At 41.5% G+C, this 25974-nt stretch overlaps 1 protein-coding gene across 7 annotated transcripts in view; it reads right to left on the bottom strand.

Annotated features, from left to right (window-relative positions):
• chl1b (cell adhesion molecule L1-like b) overlaps window positions 1-25974 on the bottom strand; it is a 72251-nt gene that overhangs the window by 5959 nt on the left and 40318 nt on the right. For 3 of the 7 annotated variants that reach the window (XM_005726624.2, XM_013909236.1, XM_013909237.1), the window contains exons 3-25: window positions 24582-24599; window positions 22924-23032; window positions 22555-22745; window positions 21816-21938; window positions 20560-20730; window positions 20212-20235; window positions 19996-20107; window positions 19471-19652; window positions 18553-18684; window positions 16726-16866; window positions 15689-15800; window positions 15275-15441; window positions 15024-15189; window positions 14788-14912; window positions 14327-14428; window positions 13803-14000; window positions 13508-13578; window positions 12513-12735; window positions 11243-11358; window positions 10774-10978; window positions 10453-10575; window positions 5995-6174; window positions 709-840 (exon numbers count right to left, since the gene is read on the bottom strand). In XM_005726624.2, the coding sequence (XP_005726681.1) occupies window positions 709-840; window positions 5995-6174; window positions 10453-10575; window positions 10774-10978; window positions 11243-11358; window positions 12513-12735; window positions 13508-13578; window positions 13803-14000; window positions 14327-14428; window positions 14788-14912; window positions 15024-15189; window positions 15275-15441; window positions 15689-15800; window positions 16726-16866; window positions 18553-18684; window positions 19471-19652; window positions 19996-20107; window positions 20212-20235; window positions 20560-20730; window positions 21816-21938; window positions 22555-22745; window positions 22924-23032; window positions 24582-24599 (3123 nt within the window). Of the gene's footprint in view, window positions 1-708; window positions 841-3809; window positions 3980-4767; window positions 4798-5994; window positions 6175-10452; window positions 10576-10773; window positions 10979-11242; window positions 11359-12512; window positions 12736-13507; window positions 13579-13802; window positions 14001-14326; window positions 14429-14787; window positions 14913-15023; window positions 15190-15274; window positions 15442-15688; window positions 15801-16725; window positions 16867-18552; window positions 18685-19470; window positions 19653-19995; window positions 20108-20211; window positions 20236-20559; window positions 20731-21815; window positions 21939-22554; window positions 22746-22923; window positions 23033-24581; window positions 24600-25974 lie in introns of those variants that run through there. The other 4 variants (XM_005726625.2, XM_013909239.1, XM_013909238.1 and 1 more) reach the window with 4 other exon arrangements.

The raw sequence follows: 25974 nt of genomic DNA, 5'->3' as shown, positions 1-25974 counted from the left end.
TGTGTATAAATTTCTATATTTATTGGGGTCTTTTTTTCCTTAAAGAGGAAAAAATGAAGCCTTGGTTTATGTTTTTAAATCTAAATGTTTTCCTTTTGCGAAGGAAGGGAGAAGGGAAAAAAGCACATGGCTCAGGCAAATGAAAGAAAAGGTTGTCGCTAATGAGAACTTAATGAGGAAACAAAGGACAGAGCTGCATCTCGCTCTTTATTTCTGCTGACGAGTGAAACGATCGCTGGCCAGACGACAAACCTGAAGGCCATTAGCCGTGAATAATAAAGCTGATAAGGACTCTCGTGTCCCCAGTAGGAGGACTAGTGCTGAGATACCACAGAGCTTCTGTCACTATTCACTATGCAGCCTGCTCATGTGCAGCATTTGCATTTTGTCTCGCTGTGGGCTCTGCACTTTGTTTAGATTGTTGGCTGGAAAAATAATGCAAAATTCAAATGCTGGTCATACAGTACAAATGCTTATTTTCCTTTCAATTCAGCAGCCTATTTTATGTATAAATTTGCATTATAATGGCCGGGGAAACAAAAAAAAGGGGAAAACTATCATCATACATATTCCGGTAATGGCTTCTGGGATGATTGATCATTTTTTTCATGTCAACAAACAACAAAATGGAACTATAATGATGCTCTGAGCAGCAATTAGTATTCAAGGAAGGTGATGAGCGTGTGTGCTTGTAAAGTGAGGACCTACCGGAATACTTCCCTCCTTTATTTCTGTTGACAAAGCAGGCGATCAACACAATGAGTGTGAGGAGAGCAATGGCGCACATCAGCCCGATAAACCAGCCCTTGGTAGATATTCCTCCGTGAATGCTGGCCAGACCTGAGGAGAACAATATTGGGTGACTTTGACTCGCCTTGGCCTTTTCATCAGGACACTTGATTGAATGTTTACATCGACGGAGCCTATCTGATGCAAAGGCAGCAGGCAGCAGGGCGCGCCGCTGATGGAAACGCTCCAATATTAATATTAAACAGCTAATCCTGCTTGTCTAATTAATCAAGTAAGGAACGCTGTACAAATGTAATTCCTTCTTAGTGAGCCAAATTAAATCCTCGTGACACCGTAAACGACCACACATCGCAGCCTGAGTCACCGTTCAAGGACACGCGAGTTGCACCTGTTCTTTTTTTCTTTAAAAGGGAGGTAAATTAGCTCTGCTTTTTTCATACTTTAAGCCATTTTTTTGTCCCCTTCCTCACCTGTTGGACCTGTAGTGATAACATCTTCAAATATACTAGAATTATAAACCCGGCTGTTAGGAATAAGGCGCACAGTGTACTCAGTCTCAGGTTCAAGGCCGTCAATGATGTGGAAAGTCTTAGAGGTGTTTAAGGCCTCTGTTATCTTCCAGTGACCCTCACCTGTGCAGAGGAGTGAATAATCAACAGTGTGTCAGTACACATGAAAACACACAACCACCTTTATCTAATGTAGAAATGGTTGAAAAGACACAAAGGTGCAGATGTGTCACCTACTGTTTCATTCTACTCTACTCATAAACCAACAGAGATTGAGCTTACGGTTGTTCATATATGTGATATAAAACTCAGCATGCTCTCCTCCAGATCTCCAGCTGATATTTGCAGAGCTGTCGCTAACAGCAGAGCTAACATTAAACAGGGTCGGGACTGACGGGGGGATAAGACGAGATGAGGAAAAGAAATGGAGAAATGGCAGAGAAGGGTTAGTAGAGGACAAAGCAGATCAAAGTGTTAGCAATCGTGTGTGTTTACAGGATAAAGGATGCTTTCTAAGGAAGAGGCAAGCGTGCTCCTTCCTAACACTAGGCATCAATTATGTCTGACAGAAGGGGACGTTGGGTCACTCTCACAACAGGACAAGAGTAATGTGGATAGGGAAATGGAACCACAGGTGGAGCCTGCAAAGCTGAATGGCAATCTACTAAAACCTGAAGAGCGATTTAACACCAAAGACTGCTGCATGATGGACATTTCACACAAGCAGAAATGAATGAAACATGGGAATGAAGTCAAGTTACCCCTATAACATGTTAATAAGACACTTTTCCCCCTGAGATTTATTATGGTTATTTCACAGTCCTGGAAGTTTTAAAGTGTTAAAAACAGTTTTTGGCCAAACCGGTGTCACTGCCTTTCTGTATTTCATCAATGAACAAACAAAAAAAATGTAATCCCAGCAGCTGAAGCCAGACAATGTTGGGCATTTTTCAAGGTAACTCAAGGTAAAGTGCAAATTATTAGAAACTCAACAGGCAGAAAAGCTTTTTCAGCTTTAATGTTGAATGAAAAAAATATTTCAGTGTTTAATTTAATTTAGTGTATTAATTCACAAAGTTTTCAGATTAATAATTAGCTTAAACAAATCCAGTTTTTATTGCTCTCTTCCTGTTAAAGGGGAGTTCTTCCTCTCCACAGTCGCCAAGTGTGTGCACATAGAGCAGTGGTCCCCAACGCCCGGTCCGTGAGTCGTTTGGTACCGGGCCGAAAGTTGAGGCTCGGGTGTGAAATTTTCAGTCTGGGTCTTTTCCGCGTTGTAGTTGTGTGTCTTATTTTGAAAGAAATGTTTACGAATTACCATAGTGACCAGAGAGCATTAAGGCGCAGAGAGGAAATGCTCCTCCTGAAATGTGCCAACTCTCAGTGTTGTTGGCACATTTCAGGAGGACGCTGCTAATAAAGTTACACACAGTGAATTTGCGTTTATTATTATATTTACAAAATATCACAGTTTTTGTCTTGGTCGTATCATTTTATTTTGTTGTATTTATCCGCGACACCTTAAAGGCTGGTCCGTGAAAATATTTTGTGTGTTCTAGCTTCATCTACCTCAGACATACCTATCAAGGTGATTTTATCCTTCTTATCCTCAAACAGAGAAAGAGGGAAAAACAGTAATTGATGAGCATGATTAGTATGGGAAACGTGTGCTTTGACAGCAGCTGTCTAAGCTAGTCAACAAAGCACAATCCACTTCATTTCACCACAGCAAACATGCAAATCTTCATCTGTGCCTCAAGCTCAGGTGCTTTATTTGCTCAGGTGATAATTCAGTTCACAAGAACACCTGTGTCTGGGCTGTCCATCCCAACAACTGCAAATGACACTCTCTGACTAATGTTGATGGATTAGTCACCAGCTATAGCAATTCTAGTCATTGCAAGTGTGTGATGACTTCGACTGACATAGACAATCTGAGTTAAAAATATCCAGAGGCTTGCTGCCGTGTTTTGTCACCATGTTCCTCATCTTGCTATTACCTTCTGCAGAAAGCAGCTGCTCACCCAGCAGGGAACGAATGCCCTGGAAGATACCCCTTCAAAGTCAGAAATCTTTTTTTTTTAATAAGGAGAGACCAGAAAATATTCTGATACAGGAGCTTTCAACAGCTTCCACTTATCTCAGTGTCCTGTAAATATCACCCTCCCAGTATGAGCTCATACTTCTCTGCATGGCTCAGGAGGATGTTTCTCCTTGCTGTTTTCTCTCTGTCCCCGGACCTCTTCTTGTCCCAGAGGTGTGTTGCTGTTTACCCAGTTGAAGATTACATGGAAATGTCAGGTGACTGCTGGGTCAATACACTGCCACACAGAGGGCTGAATGGGGCCCAACAAATCAATCACTTACAATTAGACATATCTGTCCTGTTCAAGTGACTGCACTCCACTGCCACACTGTGGGATCGGGATATAGATCTAGTATGCTAGATTTCCCGGTGGTGTAGCAGAGAAATGAAAGCTTACAGTACAATATGGCTGCCATTTTACATTACAAACTAGTTGAAAAAAAATTCCTGAAGATGCTATCACATTATAATAGTCAATGCTCCTCTGCATTTATTCCTCAGCCTTTGCTGTCGATGCTGTACGGTTAAGGCTTTGCTGTGTCAGAAAGTGCTGTGGCTCTACCTATGGTGGAACGAGTGGGTTTGGTCACAGGGGACTTTGGAGTGCTTGGAGGTGAGGGGGAAGCTGACTTGCCTGAAAAGAAAAGACAGACCTTGTGGTTATCAATTGGGGCAAGGGCTTGAGGTGCTATCGTCTACTGTTAGCATGCATGCTGTTGTTAAGTACACTCTAAAATTAGTGACTATGCAATCTGAAACACGATCTAGAGTTTCAAAACTGTATTTCACACTTCTGAGATGTGCCTTTTCATTTTTACTCCAGTCCAAAAAAAGAAAGAAAAAGGGACGAGCTCGTGGCGTGTCTGATGCTCTTACTGCGGTTGGCTCTTAAGGCATCATTTATTACCCCAGCTTGTTGCACCGAGCCTGCCGTTGCTAGGAGAAAAGTCAATATTCGTTTACAGCTGCTAATGAGCCAAGATTAATATGAATTTATAATTAGGTTACTCATTACCAATTGTTATTAGAGAGGAAGCTGCAAAACTTTATCTAAGAAGAAGTTGACGGTTTTCTAATGAAAGGAGGCATCAGAGTGCTCTCTGCTGATGGCAAGGGCAAACAGCAGACAAGGTCAATTATGTGCAGAGAGGCTGAGTGTTTAGGGCTGCTAACTTCTGCATAGGACAAATAAAAAGTGTCCAAATGTTTGACAGTCAAGTCCCAATGATTTATTCAGCCCTACAGCAGCTACACACATCCATATTTCTAAACCTAAAAGCATGCGAGCACTACTAAAAAACAAAATGGTGAGCATGTCATACTAACATGAAAGTTATTCTATCACTATTTCAGAGCAGTTTGACGCTCTCTATATGTGTACATATGACATGCCACAGTTGCTGCATAAACAGATCTACATACTGAGGCCAACAGCAGGAGCCAAAATGGAAGCTGCAGAAAAGAAAAAAGACAGAAGGGACAAGCATTGCATGGCTAAGCAGACGTCCACATTCACAGGCACATTTATAATACACACTGCATGATCAAAGCTACATCTCAAAGCAATGCACTATTTTAGTGGCATATGTGAAAGCAAGCAGAGGACCATTAAGACAAACCCTCACACACACACGTATGCACACAGTGATGGAGGTGTTACCACAAATAGCTTTCATGCGCAGACCTTGAACCTCTCCCCCGCACATGTAATAGTCTGACAAAACTCAATACATATAAAATGAGCCATTCCTCCTGTAATCATCTCTCCGGCGTTTTTTTTCCCCCACCATGCAAATAAACAACCCCTAAGAGCCAATTAAGTGTCTTTCTGTGATTGTGAGGATTCTTACAGTAAACAATAAGTAATCGCTTGCATAGTAAGCACCTGTGCTGCACTTCAAAGTTGAGAGTTCTGCTTTTACATAACACAGCCTGAGTGACATACTACATTCATTTTCTTGTCCATTTGTATTGAAAGAGCCACCTGCTTATTTCTTATGACTACAGCGCATTTAGTGATACTTGCAAAAAGCTTCCTGCTTCAATCACTCGTACCACCGACCACAATCACAGGAGCTTGGCTTGAGTTTGAGCCAGATGAAGTATGGTGTGTGGACCTCGACTAATGATATGTAATTAAAAGGCAAAGATTACATGTTACAAGCTGGCTTATTATGATGACTTACCCGGCAACTCTTTCATGATTGCACAATTCAGTAATAAAAGCTTCAGTTTCCTTTCTGCTCAAAGCAATTTTCTTTCTCAGCTGATTGTTTCATAGCTCACGCTCTCTGTCCAATCAATAAGCACTTGCTCTCTCATGACAGTGACAAATGAAAACCTCCACTGCAGCCATATGAAATTGTTTATCCACAAAAATTACTTACATGGAGATATGAAAAGCTTGGCTGCTCAGGCTTATATCATATTGCACTAGTTCAATGCCACATCGAAATGGTAAAATGACTCTGTCACCTGCTTTGCTTAGCCTCGGTTCACCAGAGCAAATTGTGCTCCTCAGAGCTCGTCCGCATTCCCAATGTTCCCCCACTGAGAAAGCGCCACGCTCAACCAGCCCCACGCCCACGCAAGCTTATCCGCACACATAAAGCCCGATCGGCTCGGCTTTCTGGACCTTCAAGCACTCACTTGTTTCCAGGGTGGTGGTGCACTCGTCGCTGACGTCAGGCCCGCAGCCCACCGTGGTACAGGAGCACAGGTAGAACTTGTATTTACTCAAAGGCTCCAAGTCACGCAGGATCCACGTGGTGGTCTCAGGTTTGCTAATATCTACTGTCTGCAGTGGTCCCACTTCTTCTGTGTCATTGACTAGAAGTAAGGCAAGGAAAAAAAATACGTAAATGTAAGTATTTTGTCACAGTCACCTAACAGAAGGCAAAGGAACAACAAGGGAAAACTCTTATACTTACACTGCATTACATACACTGTAAAATATCAGGATTGTCTGCACCTACAGTGTGTTAAGCATAGCCTCTATATAACATACAGACTTAGCCACTGTGACTTCACCCACTGGCTAGAGAAGTCCTGTTGTGAAGCCTCACATTGCTGTGTCTTGCTGCTGATGATCATGTGGATATTCTCAACGAGAAACCGCTCCTGTGGTAGTTATTTTAGGGTATTTTCACACCTGTGGTGTTCAAGTTCATTTAACTTGGATTCTGGTTCGTTTTACACCTTGGTGTGGTTCATTTGTGCAGATGTGAACACAGTAATCAAGACACTTTGGACGGGTTGGTCCAGAGCAGTTTGTTTATGACGTGACTGTGATCTGACCTCAATCCGACCCAATTACCAGGAGTACATTGCAGGTTCAAGGTAAAAAACTTGCCGTAGCTATCCACGCTTTATATTCAGAAATGCAGCACAGATGTACAAAGGTCAGTACAGACTAACAGACTAGCAACTAGTCGTGACAGAAACGTAAATTCTCCATGTTCTCCAATAGTCCAAAACACAGCACGTTCTTCCTGTATGCTGCTCATTGCATCTGGTTCATCCACCTTTGATATACAGCTTGTGGTCGCGAGAGGAATTTTCTCACTCATTTTAAATTCATACACAGGATCATACAATGTAACTATGCAGAGTCTTCATATTCGATACATGTACCATAGTAAGAACACTTGTTTCACAGATTTCAGTCCCTTGAAAACACAGCTTCCTTACCTAGTTTGTTTTTACATTTGAAGAGGTGTTTTTGCCTGACAGGCAGCATACTTTATATTAGTACTATACTCCCACATTGTTTTTTCCCATCTCCAAAAGGTGTCAGCAATTAGTTCTGCTGGAAGTACTTGTGCACGCTGTATACAGCCTGATGAAACTCAAAGAAGTTTGTGTCTTAGTGACAACATATTTGTTTAACTGCTTTACTTTTCTGATCTACTGATGTGACCACACATGAACATGCATCTAAGCCTCCACATTAGAAAACCATTCTTTCCAGCTTTTCTTAAAATATAATGTTTATACTAAAATAATTCTGGTCATGATAGTTTATCCATACATATAGAATTTTGATTTCTTTAATTTTGACATGATTGATATCATAATGTCGTTACCCTCTTATCCCATACTCTGCTCTTCCTTGTACCCAATGCCTTTTTGTTCTTCTATTTTATTTTATTTTTTAACTTTTGACTGAATGACTCCAGTATTTTGACACACAGTGAAATGTTTGACTGTGCCTTGTTTTTGGGGAACTCTCTAGTGGCCTTTCAAAATACTTCCAACTGACAATCACAGGACATTTCAGCTCTGCCAAAAAAAGAAAAGAAAAAGCAAATGTCACTTGTCATTTTGGTTTGTACATTTCCTGTTTGGGCTTTAAAAAAAAAGAGGCAACTTGTTCTTTGCTTTTTCAGGATTAATCTCTCTATAATGTCTCCATTAACAAAAAAAAAAACCCTGAAACAAAACAAAAAAGAAAATTGTGCTCCACTAATTTATGGTTGCAATTTGTTTGAGTTTTTGGTGTGTGCTCTCTGCCTACATTGTGATGGGATCTCATTTTTCACTACGTAAAGCAGCCCAGTAGGTAGGGAGGTGGCATTCATGTTCTTTGTGACAAAAACAAACACAGCAGGTGTTGAGGTGACCTTTGCTGTGAAAGAGGTGCCACGTCTCTCAGGTAGAAGGCAACAGAAACAATGACAAGAATGTATTGGTCTGCTTCTCTTATTTGCCTGGATGCCACCCGCTGTTATCAGACATCCTGATTTGCTTTAGTTTTTTGGTTTTTTTGCTCAGTTTTATTTCCAGGGACAAAACCACTCGAATTTTAGTATATTATGCAATCAACTCTGGTACAAAAAAAGAGGCCACAAGCATCATGTTTCCACCCTGCAGTGGCATTACTTTCTCACTTTTACGGCAAAACTCGGACCTGACAGCTGGTCCGTATGATCTTATGGAGTGAACTGGCTGAAGGCTTCAGACTTTGGCGCTTCTACTAATGACAAATAACAATATTTCCAAATATTCTTCATCCTAGCGGGCCAAACGCAGTTGGCCTTGAGGAGCGTGAAGCAAACCAAGAATCTCCAGCACTGAAATGTGACCTGACAGCAAGTGTGAGTTTAGCTCAAATGGGAGAAAAACAGACAGTTTTATAGCCAAGGTCATTTTTAACTCCCACTCGTGTCGATATAGCAGTTCAACGCAGTACAAACTTCACTGGAACGGTCTTAAGTGCTCAAAAATATGTGCCTATCTCAATCTGCATCACATATAATTGGAAATATAGTGGATATTTTATGAAGCCTTGAGTGGATTTTCAGTGCATAACAGTGAAATGATCTGTGTACTCAGGATTAAAGACTTCAATATGACAAAACAGGTTGAGTATGAGCGCCCATCTGTACTTTTATGACAATCTTATCTTTGCCTTGTCAAGCTCCCTGAGAGACAGTCAGACGGGTGTTTAGCCTGTACTGACATATGATGCCCCGGGCTTTAGAGCGGGTTAACAGCTCTTTAAGGCAATGTGACTATATGCCACCCACTCAAGTTATGAGGGTGACTTTACTCAGTCTTTACATTCATACAAGCTCTAAGTGATTCAGAAAAGAACTTGATAAAAACTTGTTACTGACTGCAGGTAGAGGGAAAATGTTTATGATTTCCACATCTCCTGGTGTGTGTCCCACACAACTAGATCTTATGTTTTTCCCCTGCCGACAGTTTATTTTTTCCATTTCAAATTTGCCAGTGGTACTGCAGTGGATCCAAGAAAGTGCAGAGCAGAGTTTGAGGTTGTTTGGCTGTGCAGTTTTCAGATTGGGTATTTTAACAAAAAATTGTTATCAGTGTTTCCCCTAGAGTGGCAGATGTCCAATCTGTGGGGGGGGGGGATCACACACACACATAGACACACCTGCGGCCACGTAGTGAACAGGTACACACACACGGACACATTCAGTGAGTGTATCCTTCAGGCTCTCCTCTTTTCAAATCAGCAGGTTCATGATTTAAGGGAAAGATTTAAGGGACATCTGTAAATTTGGGTTACTCTCCCTCTAAAGGGGAACTGCACTAGTTAAAGTCACGAGCTGATATCACCATCGAAAGGCTTTATCCTAAAAACGTGTTATTTCAAAGCAGGTTAGTTTAAGTGTTTTAAACCCAGCGTCGATCCGGCTTGCGTTAAACAGTGTGTTACAACGGGGCCTCTTGTGAAACCGGTGAAATGTGAAGCTATTAAAGGCTGCTGTGAAGACGAGCATAGTCTTAAACAGCTGCGCCGTAGCTTGAGATGACTTGTGTCACTGATGATACACTGACAGCTGGCTGCATTATCCTCAACGTTTCACACATGACTTCCTTCAAGGGGACTTCAAAAAAAGAAAAAAGTCACACTTCAAAGAGTCCATCAGCTTTATTGCTGTGGCACAATGAAAACGTCCTCTCCTGAAATACGGCGTGACGCTGGGTCCTTTTTTTGTGCTGCCGCCAAATCAAACTCAATTAGCCGGGAAATGCAGCACTAAGACGTTGTTGGAAGTTAGTCATTAGCTTCGTTATGACTTTTATTTAAGGACAGCACAGTGTGTGCACACGTGGGATGTGTTCAGGGATGATGTCCCCTGGGACAGAGCTACGCTGAGGACGTTTCCTGCAGACAGGATGGGGTCAGTAAAACCGGACCTTAACAGACTGTGACTCAGAGGCCTTGTTCAGCACTAGCCGAGCCGCGATCATGACACAGGCCAGTAGACACCACCCTGACATGGTTCCTATACACACACTCTGACCCCAGCCTTATTAGAGCAGAGCAGCAATTCTTCTTTCTGTGTAAAGGATCATGGGTTAGACAATCACCACTTCTTTTCCCAAGAAACTGTTCAGGTACTGCACATACTTGTCTGCAGTGCAGTATTGTGTAGAGGATAAGGTTTGAAACAGTTAAGCCGATATGCAGTCAGTGAAATAGATGGCCTGTTTGTTTTCTTTACAGAGTACAAGCTGAGGGTAAACTCTATTAAACACAAGCTGAAAAACACATCATCTTCTCACAGCAATACAGAAACATCATCATTATATGTGTGTTGATTAAGTGTAAGGATGAGGAATAGGGATACGTACTGAGATGGTACTTAAGGAGGTAGCCAATGAGAATCCCATTAGGCTCCAACGGCGGCTCCCAGGCCAAAGAGACAGTGTGCCTCTGTACATCTGTGACCCTGAAATCATGATTTTTCTCTGGGACTGCAAAGGCGTGCACAAACACACACACACACACACACACACACACACACACACACACACACACACACACACACACACACACACACACACACACAGCAAGCAGTCAAATTCTGCAACCCAGTTTACTTGGCTATTATTAGATTTTCCCTTCAGTAGTTGTGAATCAATACACTCCATGCTGTTTTTCCACAATCTTACCTCCCTCTGGGGTTTTGAAGTTGACGGGATGACTGCCTGGGCCGTTGCCCCGCCCGTTGAAGGTCATGACGATGAGGCTGTACTCGGAGAAGGGCGTCAGAATTGGTACCGTGGCGTGGTTCTTATCCCCGGGGACTGCCAGCGTGTGTTTATCTCCGGGACTTTTCTTTGAGTCCACCAGACTGCGCAGACGCCACCAACTTATCTACATCAGGAAGGAGGCACACAGAGACATCCTCAGCAGTGCCTACAAGATATCAAACTTTGAACATCATACATATGTACATGTGTGAAGGAATGCTGACTGAGTTAGTGTGATTTTTTTTCTGGTGCTGTAAGCAAGAAAACATTGAGCTGGACACCAGTAAAGGAGACAGAGTGAGGTGAGAGAAGCAAATGTTTAGAGCAAGGTCAGTGCCATTCCTTTTAAACTGTGTCTAAAAGCAAAGGTCTGGTTTTGAGGTATTACCCTGTAGCCTCCCAGATGTCCATGTAACTTGTCCTTGTGTACTCGTGTCCAGCTAACCTTGACCACGGAGCTGTTCATCACCTCCACAGCTACATCATCAGGTGCAGCAGAGGGAACTGCAAAGGCAAACACACATTATAATCTACAATAGGCTGCAAGTGAGGGAAGGAAAAACAAACCCAAACAACACAAAAATACAAAGTACTACTCGGCTTGCTTACATTTAGGGATCACTGATTTACTGGAACACCTACGAGGAGGGAACTCTACTTGGAGTCACAAAAAAATGAAAAAACAAACAAAAAACAAAAACAAGTGCTACATTTCCTAAAATCCCATTTTACTCAGGACACAGCAGTGAGAAAGTGTCATGACCTGAGGTGACCTCCTGAGGACAAATCCAAAAGAAAGCTAAACAAAAGAAAAAGAGTAAAAAGTACGGTACATGGTGCTTTCTTCTTCTAGCACACTGCAAAAATGATTTTCAAGAAAATAAAAAAAACCTTGTTTATGAACATGTTTTCTTATTTTTTGTGTAAAAAGAAAACATTCCTAACAAGCAAGTTTTGCACAACTGCACAAAATCAAACTCATTCTAGGAAAATATGTCCAACGTTTTCTTAAGATATTTCAGCTCATCTTGAGCTTTCAGTTACAGGATATGACAATGGTTTGGCTGAAATTCCAGAAAGAGAATAAGATTATTTTTCTCTTATTTCAAGAGTAAGGGCACTCAAAACAACTTTTCAAGTTTACGCATTTAAAGATGCCAGTTTAGCTCAATGCGTTCAGCATGCGCTCACATGCTGCATGGCTGAGAGTGGCAAGCCTGGGTCTGACCCTCGGCCTGGTTAGGTGGCTAGACAACCTAGCAAAAATTCTTTCCATGTTTAGCATAAAGCTAACAAAGGCCAAAAAAGTGAAAGTTTTTCTCAAAGGTCATGTGGGCACAAGCAAAATGAAAAACATGTTTAAATGTTCTGAGGTTTAGAACATTTAAACATGTTCATTTTTTCTTTTCTGTTTAGCTTTGAACAAACTGCAGCAAAAGTCAGCTTATTTTTCCCAACTTTTCTTTTTAGAAGGGCATTTTTAGCCATGCCATGTGTTTTGTATTTACCAAAACAATAACTTTAAAAAAAACTGCTCCACAGAGAGGAGGACGGCTGCAGTAATATTTATTTGCTAGGAAATAACTTCAAACTCCCCTTTCCCATAACATATTCTCATTTTATTGTGAATACTGAAAAAAAAATTAACTTATACTCACAGTCCTCTCCTGAATAGCCAGTCACTAACTTGGGCTCAGGTCCAAAGCCCTGACGATTCTTGGCTTGGATCTTTATTTCGTAGGGAACAAAAGTTGGGGTGTTCTTCACCACGAATGAGTGTCTCTTCACTGTGTTCTCCTTCCAGTCTTCTTCCACATCTTGTCGTCTGTAACTCACCTTGTACTCCAAGCCGGGACCATTGTGCTCAATGGGTAACAGGGGCTGTATCGTAGCAGGAAAAGAAAAATTGGAGTGGGTTTCACTGAGACTTTCACAGTTGCGTAAGATACTTGTTATATTTCACCACGCTATGTCACTCCTTCCATAGGGGAAAAAATGACTTGTCCGGTGAACATTGCTTGGAACAATGCTTTATCCCACCATCTAATAAAACAATGGAACAATTGACCTGGTCTAGCAGCAAGGCTTTTCTTTGATATAGTGCTTGCTGAGACTTTATAGATGAAAAGATTCATCTCGTCACAGAAGTCAGACCGTGAGAAATAGAATGAGATACCATTATCCACAAAAGCAAATCATTAACAGTAGGAGAGCTCATGAATCCAGGATTCAGGGGCTACATTACCATGACGGGGCAACCGGATAATAAGTGAAGGAGAGATTCATCTTTCTACAATAAAGGCCAATATATGACTGTGAGTGTTAAAAAGAAATTTTTTATCTTCATAGCTTTCCTTTCTCTTTCTAATCAAAGACAGAGAGCAGCCTTGAATGAGGAACTCATTCATGGACATTCCAGAAAAGGGCTTCTTTAAAGATCTCTAGAGTGAAATATCATAAATGGGCCATTTCTGTTTCTTTAATTCCTATTGGTAATAGCCTATGAAACATTGATAAAACTTTATCTCTGTTCTCAGAAATTCTTTGACTGCTCAAAACTATAACGATAGGAATAATGTGCTACGTAAAGGTAGGCCACGTCGCAGAACTTGCAGAAAGAAGATAATAAAAAAGACCAAAGTCTATTTCTTACCTCCCATTTGATATCCATTTCATGTGGCAAATGACCTTCGATTCTGATATTTTCAGGGTTCCTGTCAGGGGCTGTGGAGGAAAAGGAGTATAGATTTTGTCAGCATTGCTAGTGGAAGAAATCTCCAGTGAATGAGGCACACGAGAAAGCAGAGTTTCAACAAGAATGGAATCAATTATGTAGCAGGTCTGAGTGTTTTAAAGTTCACAGAGCAGCAGCGTATCAAGTGGGCTTGAAGACCCTAACAAAAGGTACTACTGGTAAATACTGAGCGATGAAAGGAGGAAACTCAGACCTTCTGGAGGAGTTTTGTATCTCTCTGTGGCCTCGCTAGGACGCCCGGTTCCCACAGCGTTCACGGCGGACACTCGGAAGCAATAGTCGACATTGCCGTTGAGCTTGAGCTCAGCAGAGTTGCGGTTCCCAGGTACTCGGAGTAGCTCCTTCCAGTTGCTTGGTTCCCAGTGGCTCTCCTCGTACTCGATAATAAACTCTGTTGACAGGCATAGAGACAATCAGAGGTCTCCCTCACCGCTATGAATCCTGCCAAAGGATTACTTATCTAACCACCAGCTGTGCAGAAAACGCCTCAAACCCTGCTCTGGGCTTGTACATTCCTCAGGGAGACTAATCATGATTCATGCTTGGATGAACCAATAATGGATTCATATTGTACAAGATGGTATCAAACAAATCTATTTACATGCAGGATGCTGCTCAGGAATGTGTCTGTCATATTAATGGCATTCGCTACGAGATGCACTGATCCTCTCTGCGCTGTATGTCCTGACACCTGCACACATGGATGCTCCTTTTTACCTGTGGTTGAGCTGTTGTGGTCGTCCCCGGGGACCCATTTCAGCGTCACATTTCTGCCCTTGCGGTCAGACAGTACCAAGTTCTCCGGCGCATCGGGGACATCTGAAAATCATTGTAACGGCACAGCTTTTAGAAAAAGAAAATCACAGGGACACAAGATCTCTGCAGCAAGAAAAAGACCCGGGGAGCAAACGTTCAATCGTTCCCGGGAGTCAGAGGATGTGGAACCAGCTGCATCGCTGTGCTGCCCGTCACTGTTTTCTTTAGACTTTAACATGTCGACAACATCTTCAAAGAAGCTGTGCTAATAAAGCCACGGTCTGCACCTTCATGCTCTGCGCTTGGCTTCCTGACATTTTGTGGCCTTCTCGAATTTGCTGCGCATTAATGTAGCACCAGGGTGCTCTGAACTTTTGACCCCCGAAGCAGCGCTCGTTAGGTGAGCTCACACGTAAGCTCACCTAACACCATGAGGAGGGCTGAGGCCACGTCTTGGTCCGCTGGAGTTTTTGCCACACATGTGTACACACCCTGGTCGCTGTGGCTCACATTCATGATGTGAAAAACACCGTTCTCCACAAAGTATCTGTCGGTAGAAACATGGAGACGGGGTATTGATTTACCAAAGGAAAAGGGCTTTTCAGCTGGGATTAGGTCTGCAGTGCTGTTTCACCAAATAAATAAATAAAAATTCTACCTTGAATTCTCAGTGTAGTTGAGGGCTATCTCCATATCATCTTTTTCCCACAGGAGCTCAAAGTCATTGCTGAAAGACTTGTCGTACTCCGCCAGGCATGAGAGCTGGGCCGTGGTACCTATTAGGATCCGCTGGTCCTCCGGGGCCACTACTATTCGAGTGGGATCTTCCAAAGGAAGGACCAAGTTACTTACATTTTGAGGCCCGTGTGAGGCTGAACACAATTCTTTTAAATGACTAAAACTGTTTACCTTTTACATAAAGCATGGCATTGATAGCAGATGATCCCTCTGTGTTTTTGGCCAAACACGTGTACTGTCCTGTGTCACCCCTCTCCACATTGTAGATCTTCAGTGACCCGTTTTCATGAACAGTAAACTTGGGTCCATGAACAGATTCAGGGGAGTCGTCTTTGCTCCTGGAGAACATGCAAAAGTTGTCAGAGGGGAGAAAAATACATGCAAATACAGGTGGTCTACACTACTACACTATGGCAGCAGTGAAGCGATAAAAGCAGGACATCAGAGCTGAGTGACAGGGCTACTTCAGCTTGATTTGAAGAAATAGCAGGTCGTGGGTAATGAAACAGCCAGTATACTGAGGGAGTGCACGCATCGACCAGCTGAGATCTACTGCCCTCTGCTGGTAAAAAAAGCTACACTTACCAAGTGATTGTAGAAGGAGGAGAGCTGAAGACCTTGCAGTGCATCGTCACTCCCTTCCTCTCCACAACAGAGTATTCCTCCCCCTCACTTGTTAAAATCATGGGCTGCAGATCTGCAAAAACCAGCAGGAGACGCTCATCATAACATCGTAACAGTGCTGTTAGAAAAGCACAATATATTTTTTTCACCGTGGAGGAAATGGCTTCGACAAAAAAAAAAAACAAAAAAAACCCCCCACACAGCTAGATTAGGTTTTAAAAGCTGATAAAACAGGAATGGAAATAGGCAGATAACTGCAGGTTAAATGAGGTGACAACAGTGTTGCTTTACTTGTGCATTAACTATGAGCTTGTTGTGTTTTTAAAAAGGAAAAAAAAAAGAATAAAATAAAAAAAAAACGATTGAGCTGTCAGGTTGTCAGAAATGAGCAAATGTGAGAAAGAAATCAAAGCTGAAAACAATGGAATAATGAGTTCGCTGAGTGTGTGCACCTTATCAGTTGTAGCCAAAGCCTCCCATTAAAACGCTCTGTCTCTACTAATTGTTTACAAAGGCAGCAACTGGGACTCAGCATTCAGAGACTGTCCAGCTTTATTAACTCCTGTGTCACCAAGAAGCAACTCCCCACATTTGAGCTGCACAACAGATTTTTTTTTTTTAATCTGCCCTTGTAAAGCAGCACATGTTTGTCTTGTGGCACTCGAATTGGTATGGAATTGAGAAGGGACTTGTTAGCATATAAATGGTAGGGAACAGGGCTTGTTGCTCCACAGGGAGAACGGCCATCCTGAATGAAGGAATACAGCTTGCAGACAGCTCTCCTTCCCTGGGCTCCTCACTGTTTTATGGGCATATGCCAGCATCAGCGGCAGCTCTCGAGCTTGACACATCAGTCAGCGATCTCTCTGTGTCTCACAGGGAAGTCTGAACCTTATTCATGTACGCTGCGACACAAATACTTTGTATGGATGGTATTTTCATAGACCTCGGATGGTGAAGCAGAATTTAATAAAACTGTGGCTCGCTGATATACTTACTCATGATCATGATGTTTGCATTGGACAGAATGGTTCCGTGTCTATTGGAGGCCTCACACTGATAGACAGCACTGTCAGAAACTTGGGCATTATGTATAACTATGGTGTCACCAATTACCCTCCTGTTTCGTGCTGGGGACTCTGGAATAATACAAAGGTACACTCAGTGAACACAAAGTTTTAAACCAGCACAATTAAAAAAAAATCTATATGCTAAGCTGAAATTCCCAAATTAACTAACATCAAAAGAATGTGAAGCAACAATCACTTTGATTTTAAGTCTAAAACATCGATGTGTTTGTTGTGTTAAAGTGATGTCGGCTGAAGTTGACCTAGGACCTGGCCACACTTTGGTGTACTACCAATCTGTACCAAAAGATGGAGCAGCAAACCAACGTAAACTTCTGTTTCAACCAGTTTTACCCTGGAAATCAGGCACATGCAATCATACAAACTCAGATGTTGGAGTTGAGGTGTGGTATCTTTGGTGCGTTACAGAAAAAGTGAGAAAAAACAGGAATTTTTTGGGTTCTTAAGCTATATGTCTGTGAAGGTTCTCAGTCATCCAGGTCATCGTAGTCTAAGGAGCTTGGAAAGAAAAGCGTCTGGACTTCTTTAAGTTGCTTGAAGACGTTTCACCTCTCATCCGAGAAGCTTCTTCAGTTCTAAGGTCAAATGGTGGAGAGTCCCAGATATAAACCTAGTGGGAGTAACCCCCCACAGAGGGACAAAAGGACCCCCTGATGATCCTCTAATCGCCTGAGCCAAGGTGTGAAACTGGGCGTGGGTCCCAATCAGCCAGAGTTTCGAGTGTGTTCATTGTGAAACCTGGCCCCACCTTATCATGCGAATTCCTGAGGTCAGATGGCCCAGGATGTGAGTGGGCGTTAAGGCGTCTGGGAAGGGATCTCAAAACTGGATTATAGATGGCAGAGAGTTGGTGTCGTAAACCCCCGCCTCTGTTCAAAGATGGTCGCTCACAGTGGACATAGATGGCTTCTTTCACTCCTCTTCTTAAGCTAATTAATCACTAAAATCTTTAATCAAAACAGATCTCAACAGATCACATTCATCATCCTTGTAGTATATATAAATATTTAATCATAAATATATGTTCTCTCTATTTTCAATTTTAAATGACAAACTTAAATCATTTTATAATTTCATTGAAAAATACTTTGCTACGCATCCATGCAGTACCTTGACGCCCCCACCAGGGGCCTTTTACACTAAATCCCAGTGAACTAACTGGGTACTACAATTGGTTTTATTGGTTGTTTGCTTTTTTGGATGGTTTTTAGGGGGGTTGTATTGCAATGTTTAAAGTACCTGTGCACAATTTGAACATAGCCTAGAGGCTTCACACTAACAGTTAACACTGCAGCTAACGTAGCCCTAAGCCTCTAACTAGATTTGTTATAATAAACTTTCCCCAGCTGTCAGGGATTTAAGTGACTTCATATTTTGGTTTTTGAAGCCATAGAAGGTCTTATATCCCTCATATTCTCAAACATGCAGTGCACATTACCTTTAATGTACAAACCTAATTAATAGTATTCACGTCAGTGTTTTACTTGTCTCTGTTTGCCTTTTCTTAGATTCTATGGTTGTGTCTCAACAGATACTACACAATTATGTTCACATTCATCATCCTTGGAGTACTTTCCCACTTCTGGATACTTCCTCCTCATGTTCTACGTTGTAACACTGAACAAAACAGCATCAACCTTTAGCCTTTCTGTGGGGTTCAACATGTCTAGCAATCACAAGGAGCTCGCAGTACAAAGAAGTGAAGTGAGCTTTAAGTGAGACTGCTGTGGGACTGACCCTGCAGAGGTCCACCGTTCACCCTCCATGTAGTCGTCGGCTGAGGAATCCCACTGGCAGAGCACTTGATGTGCACGTCTGAGCCGATCATACTGAGCTGACTCTCAGGCTCAAACACCCACTCTGGAGGCTCTGAGAACACACAGTCAGCGTGATGTTATCAGTATAAAGAAGACACTGAGCACTTACAGAGGAGAACACAATCACAGGAATAGTTACGCAATATGTATTATTCAGTAAAAATGAATGCTACATTTACTACCGATTACACACAGAAATGGACCCACAAAAGGCTCTTCCGCTGCCTTCAGCCTCACCACCTGCCACCATGATATAGAGATTATACTATTATGCATTACTTGGAATTATTCTTAACACCGTCTTTCACACACACAACCATGTTTAACATAGCAATCAAAACAAAGGAAGCTGACAGTGAAAATGCATGTTTATGCAATCAGATCTTCATCTTTCAATGATATTTAAAGCTTTTTTTTCCCATTTGAGGCTTATTTGAGGAAAATAAGAATAAAACTGTATCAGCCATCAGAGCCTTTTCTTAATCTTTCCTGTACCTGATAACCATTTGGCAGATCCACAATCCGTAAAGTGGGAACAGAGTATATTAACTAAATAAAAACTAGCTCCATTTCCACTAATCATAGAATCTTACTTACAGATTAAAGCATTAGCGTTAGGTGATAATTTGATATACAATAACAGAAGAATCATACTTTTTCTTAAAGCAGAACTTTTACTTGTGAGGATTTTAACACAATGTATCGTCACAGCAGCTGGTCTTTAAAAAAACCTTTTTATCAATGATTAGACGAATTTGTCAAACAGAAATAATGAAATCAATGTAGACAAACCAGATGTGACAACATTGCAGTGTGTTGCACTGTACACTGTTTTTACCTTCGACTGTCACGGTGAAGGTATGTTGAACTTCTCCCAGTGGATTCTTTGCCTTGCACATGTACTTCCCACTGTCTTCCAGCTCAGCTCTTGGCACAATCACCAATTTTCCATGATTCTCAAATCTCACTTTACTAGGAAATTTGTGGCCCATTTTCATCCATTCAACCTGTGGAGTTGGACTGACAGAAAATGGGAACAAATGGTGAGCCTAAAAATAGTGACATACTGCCTTTACATGGCTAAAATTAAAGGTCCTGGAAGGGCTAGAGCTTATCCCAGCAGTCATAGGGCAAGAAAGATAGCTAGACCCTGGACTGGTCACCTGTCGGTCACAGGGAAAACACAGACAACCATTCACACCTACAACCAACCAAACTAATTAAGTGTCCTTGGACTGTGCGAGGAAGCCAGAATACCTGAAGAGAATCCATGCAAACACATCCACACCACCATGCTACTCTAACATAGCAATATAACTGCTAATATAGTAACTCTAAAACATTAAGGTAAATTATTACTCACAATCCTTCAGCAATACACTCCAGGTTCAGGTCCTCTCCTTTGACCAGCTGTATCTCTGATTTGCCACCAGGGGGCGTCAGAAGAGAGGGTTTTCTCTCCAGAATTGCATTAGCTGAAAAGAACAGAATACACAGTAAGACAGAACAGCGTATTCACACACCTTTCTTGTGCATAAAGCAGTTCATACACATGCAGAAATACACTAATATAACTTACCATTTTCAGAACTGTCACTTTTTCCTAAAATCATGACGGATGAGACCAAAAAAACAAACACACAAACAAACAAGAAAAAAAAAACACACACACACAATGAACATGTGAAAAATGTGGATGATGCACATCACCAACATCTGAGTCACATCATAAAATCATAGAAACAAAAAGACGCGCACAAACAAAACAGTGTGACACTGGGATGGCTTTTGAAGTGTTTCCTTTCAACAACGGTATCGGCGAATGTGCTGGTAAATGAACAGTGCTCCAAAATCAAAGTACACGTCACGCTGGTTTGAGAGGCAAACAATAATCGAGTGGAGACAAAGAAAACAACGAGACACCTACTTGTCTTGACAATGACAGACATGGCGGTCTTCTGAACGATCGTTCGTATTCTGGGGAAGGAGGCGAAGCAGCAGTAGTCTCTCCTGCTGTCCTTCTCCACTGCGTGGGAGAAGTAAAGGTCTCCATTCAGGCCCACGGACACCCTCTGATCCTGCTCAATGTGCTGGAGATCTGAGCACAGGAAGACGGTGGCAATGATTCCATGTAGATGTAAACAATCTTTAATTGAACAACTGCTGATTTAAATCCATGTTCTTCAGCTTAACCCAGCTAAACGACATTGGAACATAATGAAGTAATTTTCCTAATACTTCACTGAGACAGTTACTAAGACCTTCACAAAAAAATATCTGTTTACAGATTGACTAAAAGTTTCTGAAATTTTATGGCTTGGGAATAGTAAAAATCAACTACCATCATCTAATTTGGATCACTTGTTATATGTTTCATAAACACAGCTACACACAATAATGAATTCCCCTCTCATTTTTAAATAACTGTGGCACAACGAGAATGAATGTTTCACTGTTTTACAAAGACCTAGAAGAATAGTCTTTATTTTGGTCTTCTGTACCTTATTTATCTCTGGTATAAACTTCCAAACTGCCTACGATGCGGAGAAAGCTCATCACTCTAATAACCCCACCAGCTGAAGCAGTCATTTCTGCACTGATATAATGGATAACACTTCTATAACACTTCTGCCACCACGGCTGTGAAGTGTCTTTATACATGGAAAAAAAATCTTTTAAACTGTTCAAAAACACTCCATACCATAATTTTACTACTGGCTTCTTCCAACTCTTCAGTAAAGCTAAACATAACAAACATTTTACCTGATATATTTCATGTATGTGGGAACGTGAATACAAAGAAGTTCTGTGGCTTTGAAAAGAGAGTCTGCAGTGACTTTCCTTCTGATTAGCATGTGATTCAAAACACATTTTTATAAGCCTAATATATCTTATGAAATTTACCGTCTAAACTATTTTTAATTAACCAAGTTAGAAAGTCAACACAACTGAAAACAAAATAAATTCATAATTATAATAAAGGTCAATCATAAAGGACCAATATGGCAAGGCCATGATGATCCACTTGGTAAAATAAATCCGCTTGGCATCTTTCTTGGCCTTAAGACAACAATTCTGATGGCTAAAGATCCAAACGGGACACAAAAGAAAGAAAAAAGAAAGAAAAAAAAAAGAAAGTCAACACCAAACTGTGCACTCATCACAACATGAGATATTACTTACTAATAGTCATCCAGTAGATCTGCAGTGGAGGTATACCGTTAGGTGGGTCACATTTTAAAGTAAATGGCTGGCCTTCTTCTACCACGACAGGATCGAGTGTCTCTTTAGGGAATTTAGGAACATCTGAAAACAAGATAAACTAGAGTTGAAAAAAATAATAAATAGTGTGGTGCAGTTTTTCGTTTCAACAGAAGGTGGCAGTAATATCATTCTTGAATTCTACGTGTAGCACGTGTCAGTTTTACCTGTGCTGCGAATCATTCAATAGATTGAATCCTAGTGTGCTCTGTTTATTTATTTATTTATTTTATTATCTTCAGTTCTGGCCCTCAGAAACAAAACAGACATCCCTACCGCTATTGTTCATGGCCCTGTCACCAGTGCTGAGTGGTTGAAGCCCAGCCAAATTTAGTCAAAGTCCCCTGTGGAGTGGATTTTCTTGGAGAATTTATGTAGTGTTCTTGGGAACAAAATGAAAAATGAGGCAAAGGAAATGATGGAGAGGCTAGATCACACCCGATGCTTTTTCTGGTGCAGACCTATAGATGAGACGCTGCGAGGGGTGGAGCGCTCGGGAACCTCAATGACTTTCTGCCACGTCCAATACAATGAAAAGCTCACAACAGAGAGGTGCAGTCATTACAGGGAGCTGCTGGCCCTGAATCACTTTGAAAGCTCTGTAACAGAGCACCTCACACACACACATCTGCACGCACACTCAAAGATGCAGGTTACTCACTGGGCACAATGAACTCAATCTCCTTCGATATGGCGATGCCTAGTTTGTTTGAGGCGTAACAGCGATAGGTTCCCTGGTACTCTGTAAGGTTCCCATTATTGGGTATCACAAAGGTCCCAGAATTCTCTTCTTTCATCAGGCGGGGGTCTTGAAAGGGGTCGAATTCCTGGTCATTCTTTGTCCATCTGAATCTACATAAAGAAAGCCAGTGTTAAAATGTCAAGTCTTAAAGCTGAGACCGTAGAACACTCAGTACCGAAAGTTACAAATCAAAGCATCGAAGTGCAACATGTTGATGCTAAAGTGTTGTTTGGTATTTAGTGTCTGTTTGACTGCTAATAACAAGCTCCCGTCCTTTGAAGTACTCACTCTGGCTCGGGATTCCCTTTGGCTTCACAAATCACGGGGAAGCTTTCGTCAAAGGGAAAGGCGATGAGAGTGCTGGGCGACTGAGCTGTGATGGTGGGCAGCTGCTCAACTGGGCAACAAACAGACAGGCAAGCATGAAAATTAAAGAAACAACACAGGCTTCAAGAAAGCTATTAAGAAATGTGTCATACTCATCATGATACTAGGACAGTGGTTCCCAACATTTTAGATTTGTGAATGCCAATTTCCTGAGGAATATGCTTTTGACTTAGCTCAACACATCTTCAATATAGTCTGCTTTTGAGGTTTTAAGAGGTCTGGCATGGAAAAGTGCCATCTTGTTGTATTTTGGAAGACAAAAATGACCATATTTCAACAAGTGCTATCAGTCAGTTACAGGCTAATTCTAGCAAGTTTACTTAGCATCCATAAGCTGAATGGATGTAATACACAGTCACAGATACTTGCTAATTAGTGCATGTAACATATTCATAATATCAAATCATATAATACTAGAATTCTACTCAGCAAAATTGGCTGGTCTGTACCTCACAGGAGGTCATAACATTTGTCAAATAATGGGATTAAAATGCTGCAAAAGGCACCAACACCTTAAACATGTTACAACATGGTTCAGTTCAATGACTTTATTTGGTGGATGCCAAGCAGACACTGATCAGTTGTGTGACTGCTGTAACTGTTAATATAAAGATTGAGGCTATCAGTAGAGGCCCAAACCATTTTTGTGTACAAGGCTCCAAACATGGTCTTTAACCCTCTGCGGTCTAACCCAGTAGCTGTGCCCACAGTGGGAAGGTGTGTGGGTGAACTGTGGGGGTTGTGGGCAAACACAAACTTATCCCACACTGGTCATAAGCGGGTGTGCCCACACGGAGCCCACAGGACCTTCTATGGGTTTTATTAGCAAACCCATAGTTGGCTTGCCCAAAAAAAAACCACGTGGGACCCATGTAGGCTAGTTCATGTAGGGCCCACAATAGTTTTACTCCTTGCGGCTCCCAAGACCCCTTATTAAGAATGATTTAGGTCTCTTCCTGATTGCAAACAAAGTATTTAAAACATTATTGCATATTTTAGTTGCCTCGGGTTGGGATTTCGGGTTAGGGTTTTGGTTTTCACCACTTACAAATTAGACCTCAGAGGGTTAATGATCAAACATTGGGCACTGTAGAATGGAAATGTATGGGTTTAACTCATTTCTGTAGCAACCTTCAAATGGCTAACTGAGGAACTGCAGTTTTGGCACTTTCAACTTAGCTTCATTGCTGCTTGGTTGGGAACCACTGCACTACTATGACAATTACATGTCCAAAAACAAAGAAAACAAATGTATCTATTAAGATGACAGTGTGCTAATGCAATGAATCACAATAAAAGCTCTTCATTTAGTCCCTGATGGCCTTGATGATAAAGCAGTGACATGTGGTGTGGATGGAAAAGCACATGCCTAGTCCTAGAAGTGCTAGAAGTGTAAATACCAGTATTATGGAGTCATGACTGATGACACATGGTATTCAGATCCAACACATATGGCTGTAAGTAAAGCTAGTGCTAAGCTTAATTGAAAGCCAGGAGATGAAAAGGAAAGAGCAGAAGACTTCACTAATACTAGCTACAGTATGGCAGGGTAAACTTACTGTTTATGTGACCTAAAACTATATAATCCATGGCAGCAGGGGGAAATAAACCAGAAACAGTCAGCAGTGTGGGAATAATCCTTTCTTGTCAAGTATTCTCTAAACACAAGCCCTTTGTAACATACACCCGTGTAATGGAAAACACAAGGCAGAATTAAAAAGACTTCTCTGACAATGAGCCCCAAAATGCAGCCGCCTTTTTCACAAAACCTGTTTGAACTGTTCTTTATCAAGCCCTTAAGAGATATTTTTTAACTGAATAATTTAGAGGAAGAGGGTTGATGCGCGTTACCAAGGAAACTGGGATACACGCATACAGCTAACACAAAAGGAAAGAAAAACCTGATTCAAACAAGATAATAACTGTAAATATATTCAATTCACAAAATGCTTGACGATTGTAACAGTTCTCTACAGTGTGATGTATTCCCCTCTAAATTATTCAGCGCCTTTCTTTTTCTGATAAAAAGCACTTCAAGGAGAAGTGCTCTCTGTGGATGAGCACAAACAACAAAACAGCCCTTTATACATTTAACCTTTCTTTCATTCATGAATCGTTTTCTTGGAGTAGCTCTGAATGTGTGTTTATGTGCCAGTCTGTCAGTCTGTTGTCAGAATTCAACCAATTTGTGCAGAACTGTAACTCATCACAGAGAAATTTGGAAACCCCACCATAGCTTTTATGATTTATTTGTTTACAGATGAATTTACACGTGAATTACCTCTTGCGGATTTTTTTTATCATTAAAAGAAGATTGTTATTTCAGTCATCATCTCTTCTGGGACTGTCCTGCGCTTCCACTCACATACTTCGAAAGCAAGCAAGTGGTGGAGCAGAGAGCAGCAGCAAGACCCCCAGACAGAACAGAGCAGATATCAATGTGACACTGATTAAGCCAGACATAACATAAAAGGGGTGGGCATGGGTTGTTAAGTGGCTTGCAGACGCCAAATGATTGTGAAGAAATGAATCAGCAGAGCAATCATCTGATGTAGACTGGCAGAAGTTATCTGATCTACTGGAATTAGAGCTGAGCTCACTTTTGTGGTGTGCCTGAACTAAAGCTGGAGTTTGGAAACTGCATTGTTTTTATTAAACCAGATGTTTTGAGCTTGAAACTAGTGACTGAGACAATAAAGTCATCAGGAAAGATTTCACCTAAGCATTAAATCATAAGTTAGACTGTACTTCCTCAAAGTACACTCTAACTTCTACTTGCAACTACAGGGTTCACCCCCTGCAGGCCATCAGACAGAGGGCAGGTTTAAGACACTTCAGCCCTAGTTTCCCTTTTCAGACCTGGAGGCTGCATTCATCTTTAAACACTCATCAGCCACTTTGTCAGCTGCTACAGTCAGATGGCAGCCACTCTGTGCATTTAGGCATGTAGTC

Source organism: Pundamilia nyererei, unplaced genomic scaffold, assembly GCF_000239375.1.
Source record: "Pundamilia nyererei isolate P.nyererei 1_Seehausen unplaced genomic scaffold, PunNye1.0 scaffold00021, whole genome shotgun sequence".
Taxonomy (NCBI): domain Eukaryota; kingdom Metazoa; phylum Chordata; class Actinopteri; order Cichliformes; family Cichlidae; genus Pundamilia; species Pundamilia nyererei.
This window is presented reverse-complemented; position numbering and strand designations above follow the sequence as displayed.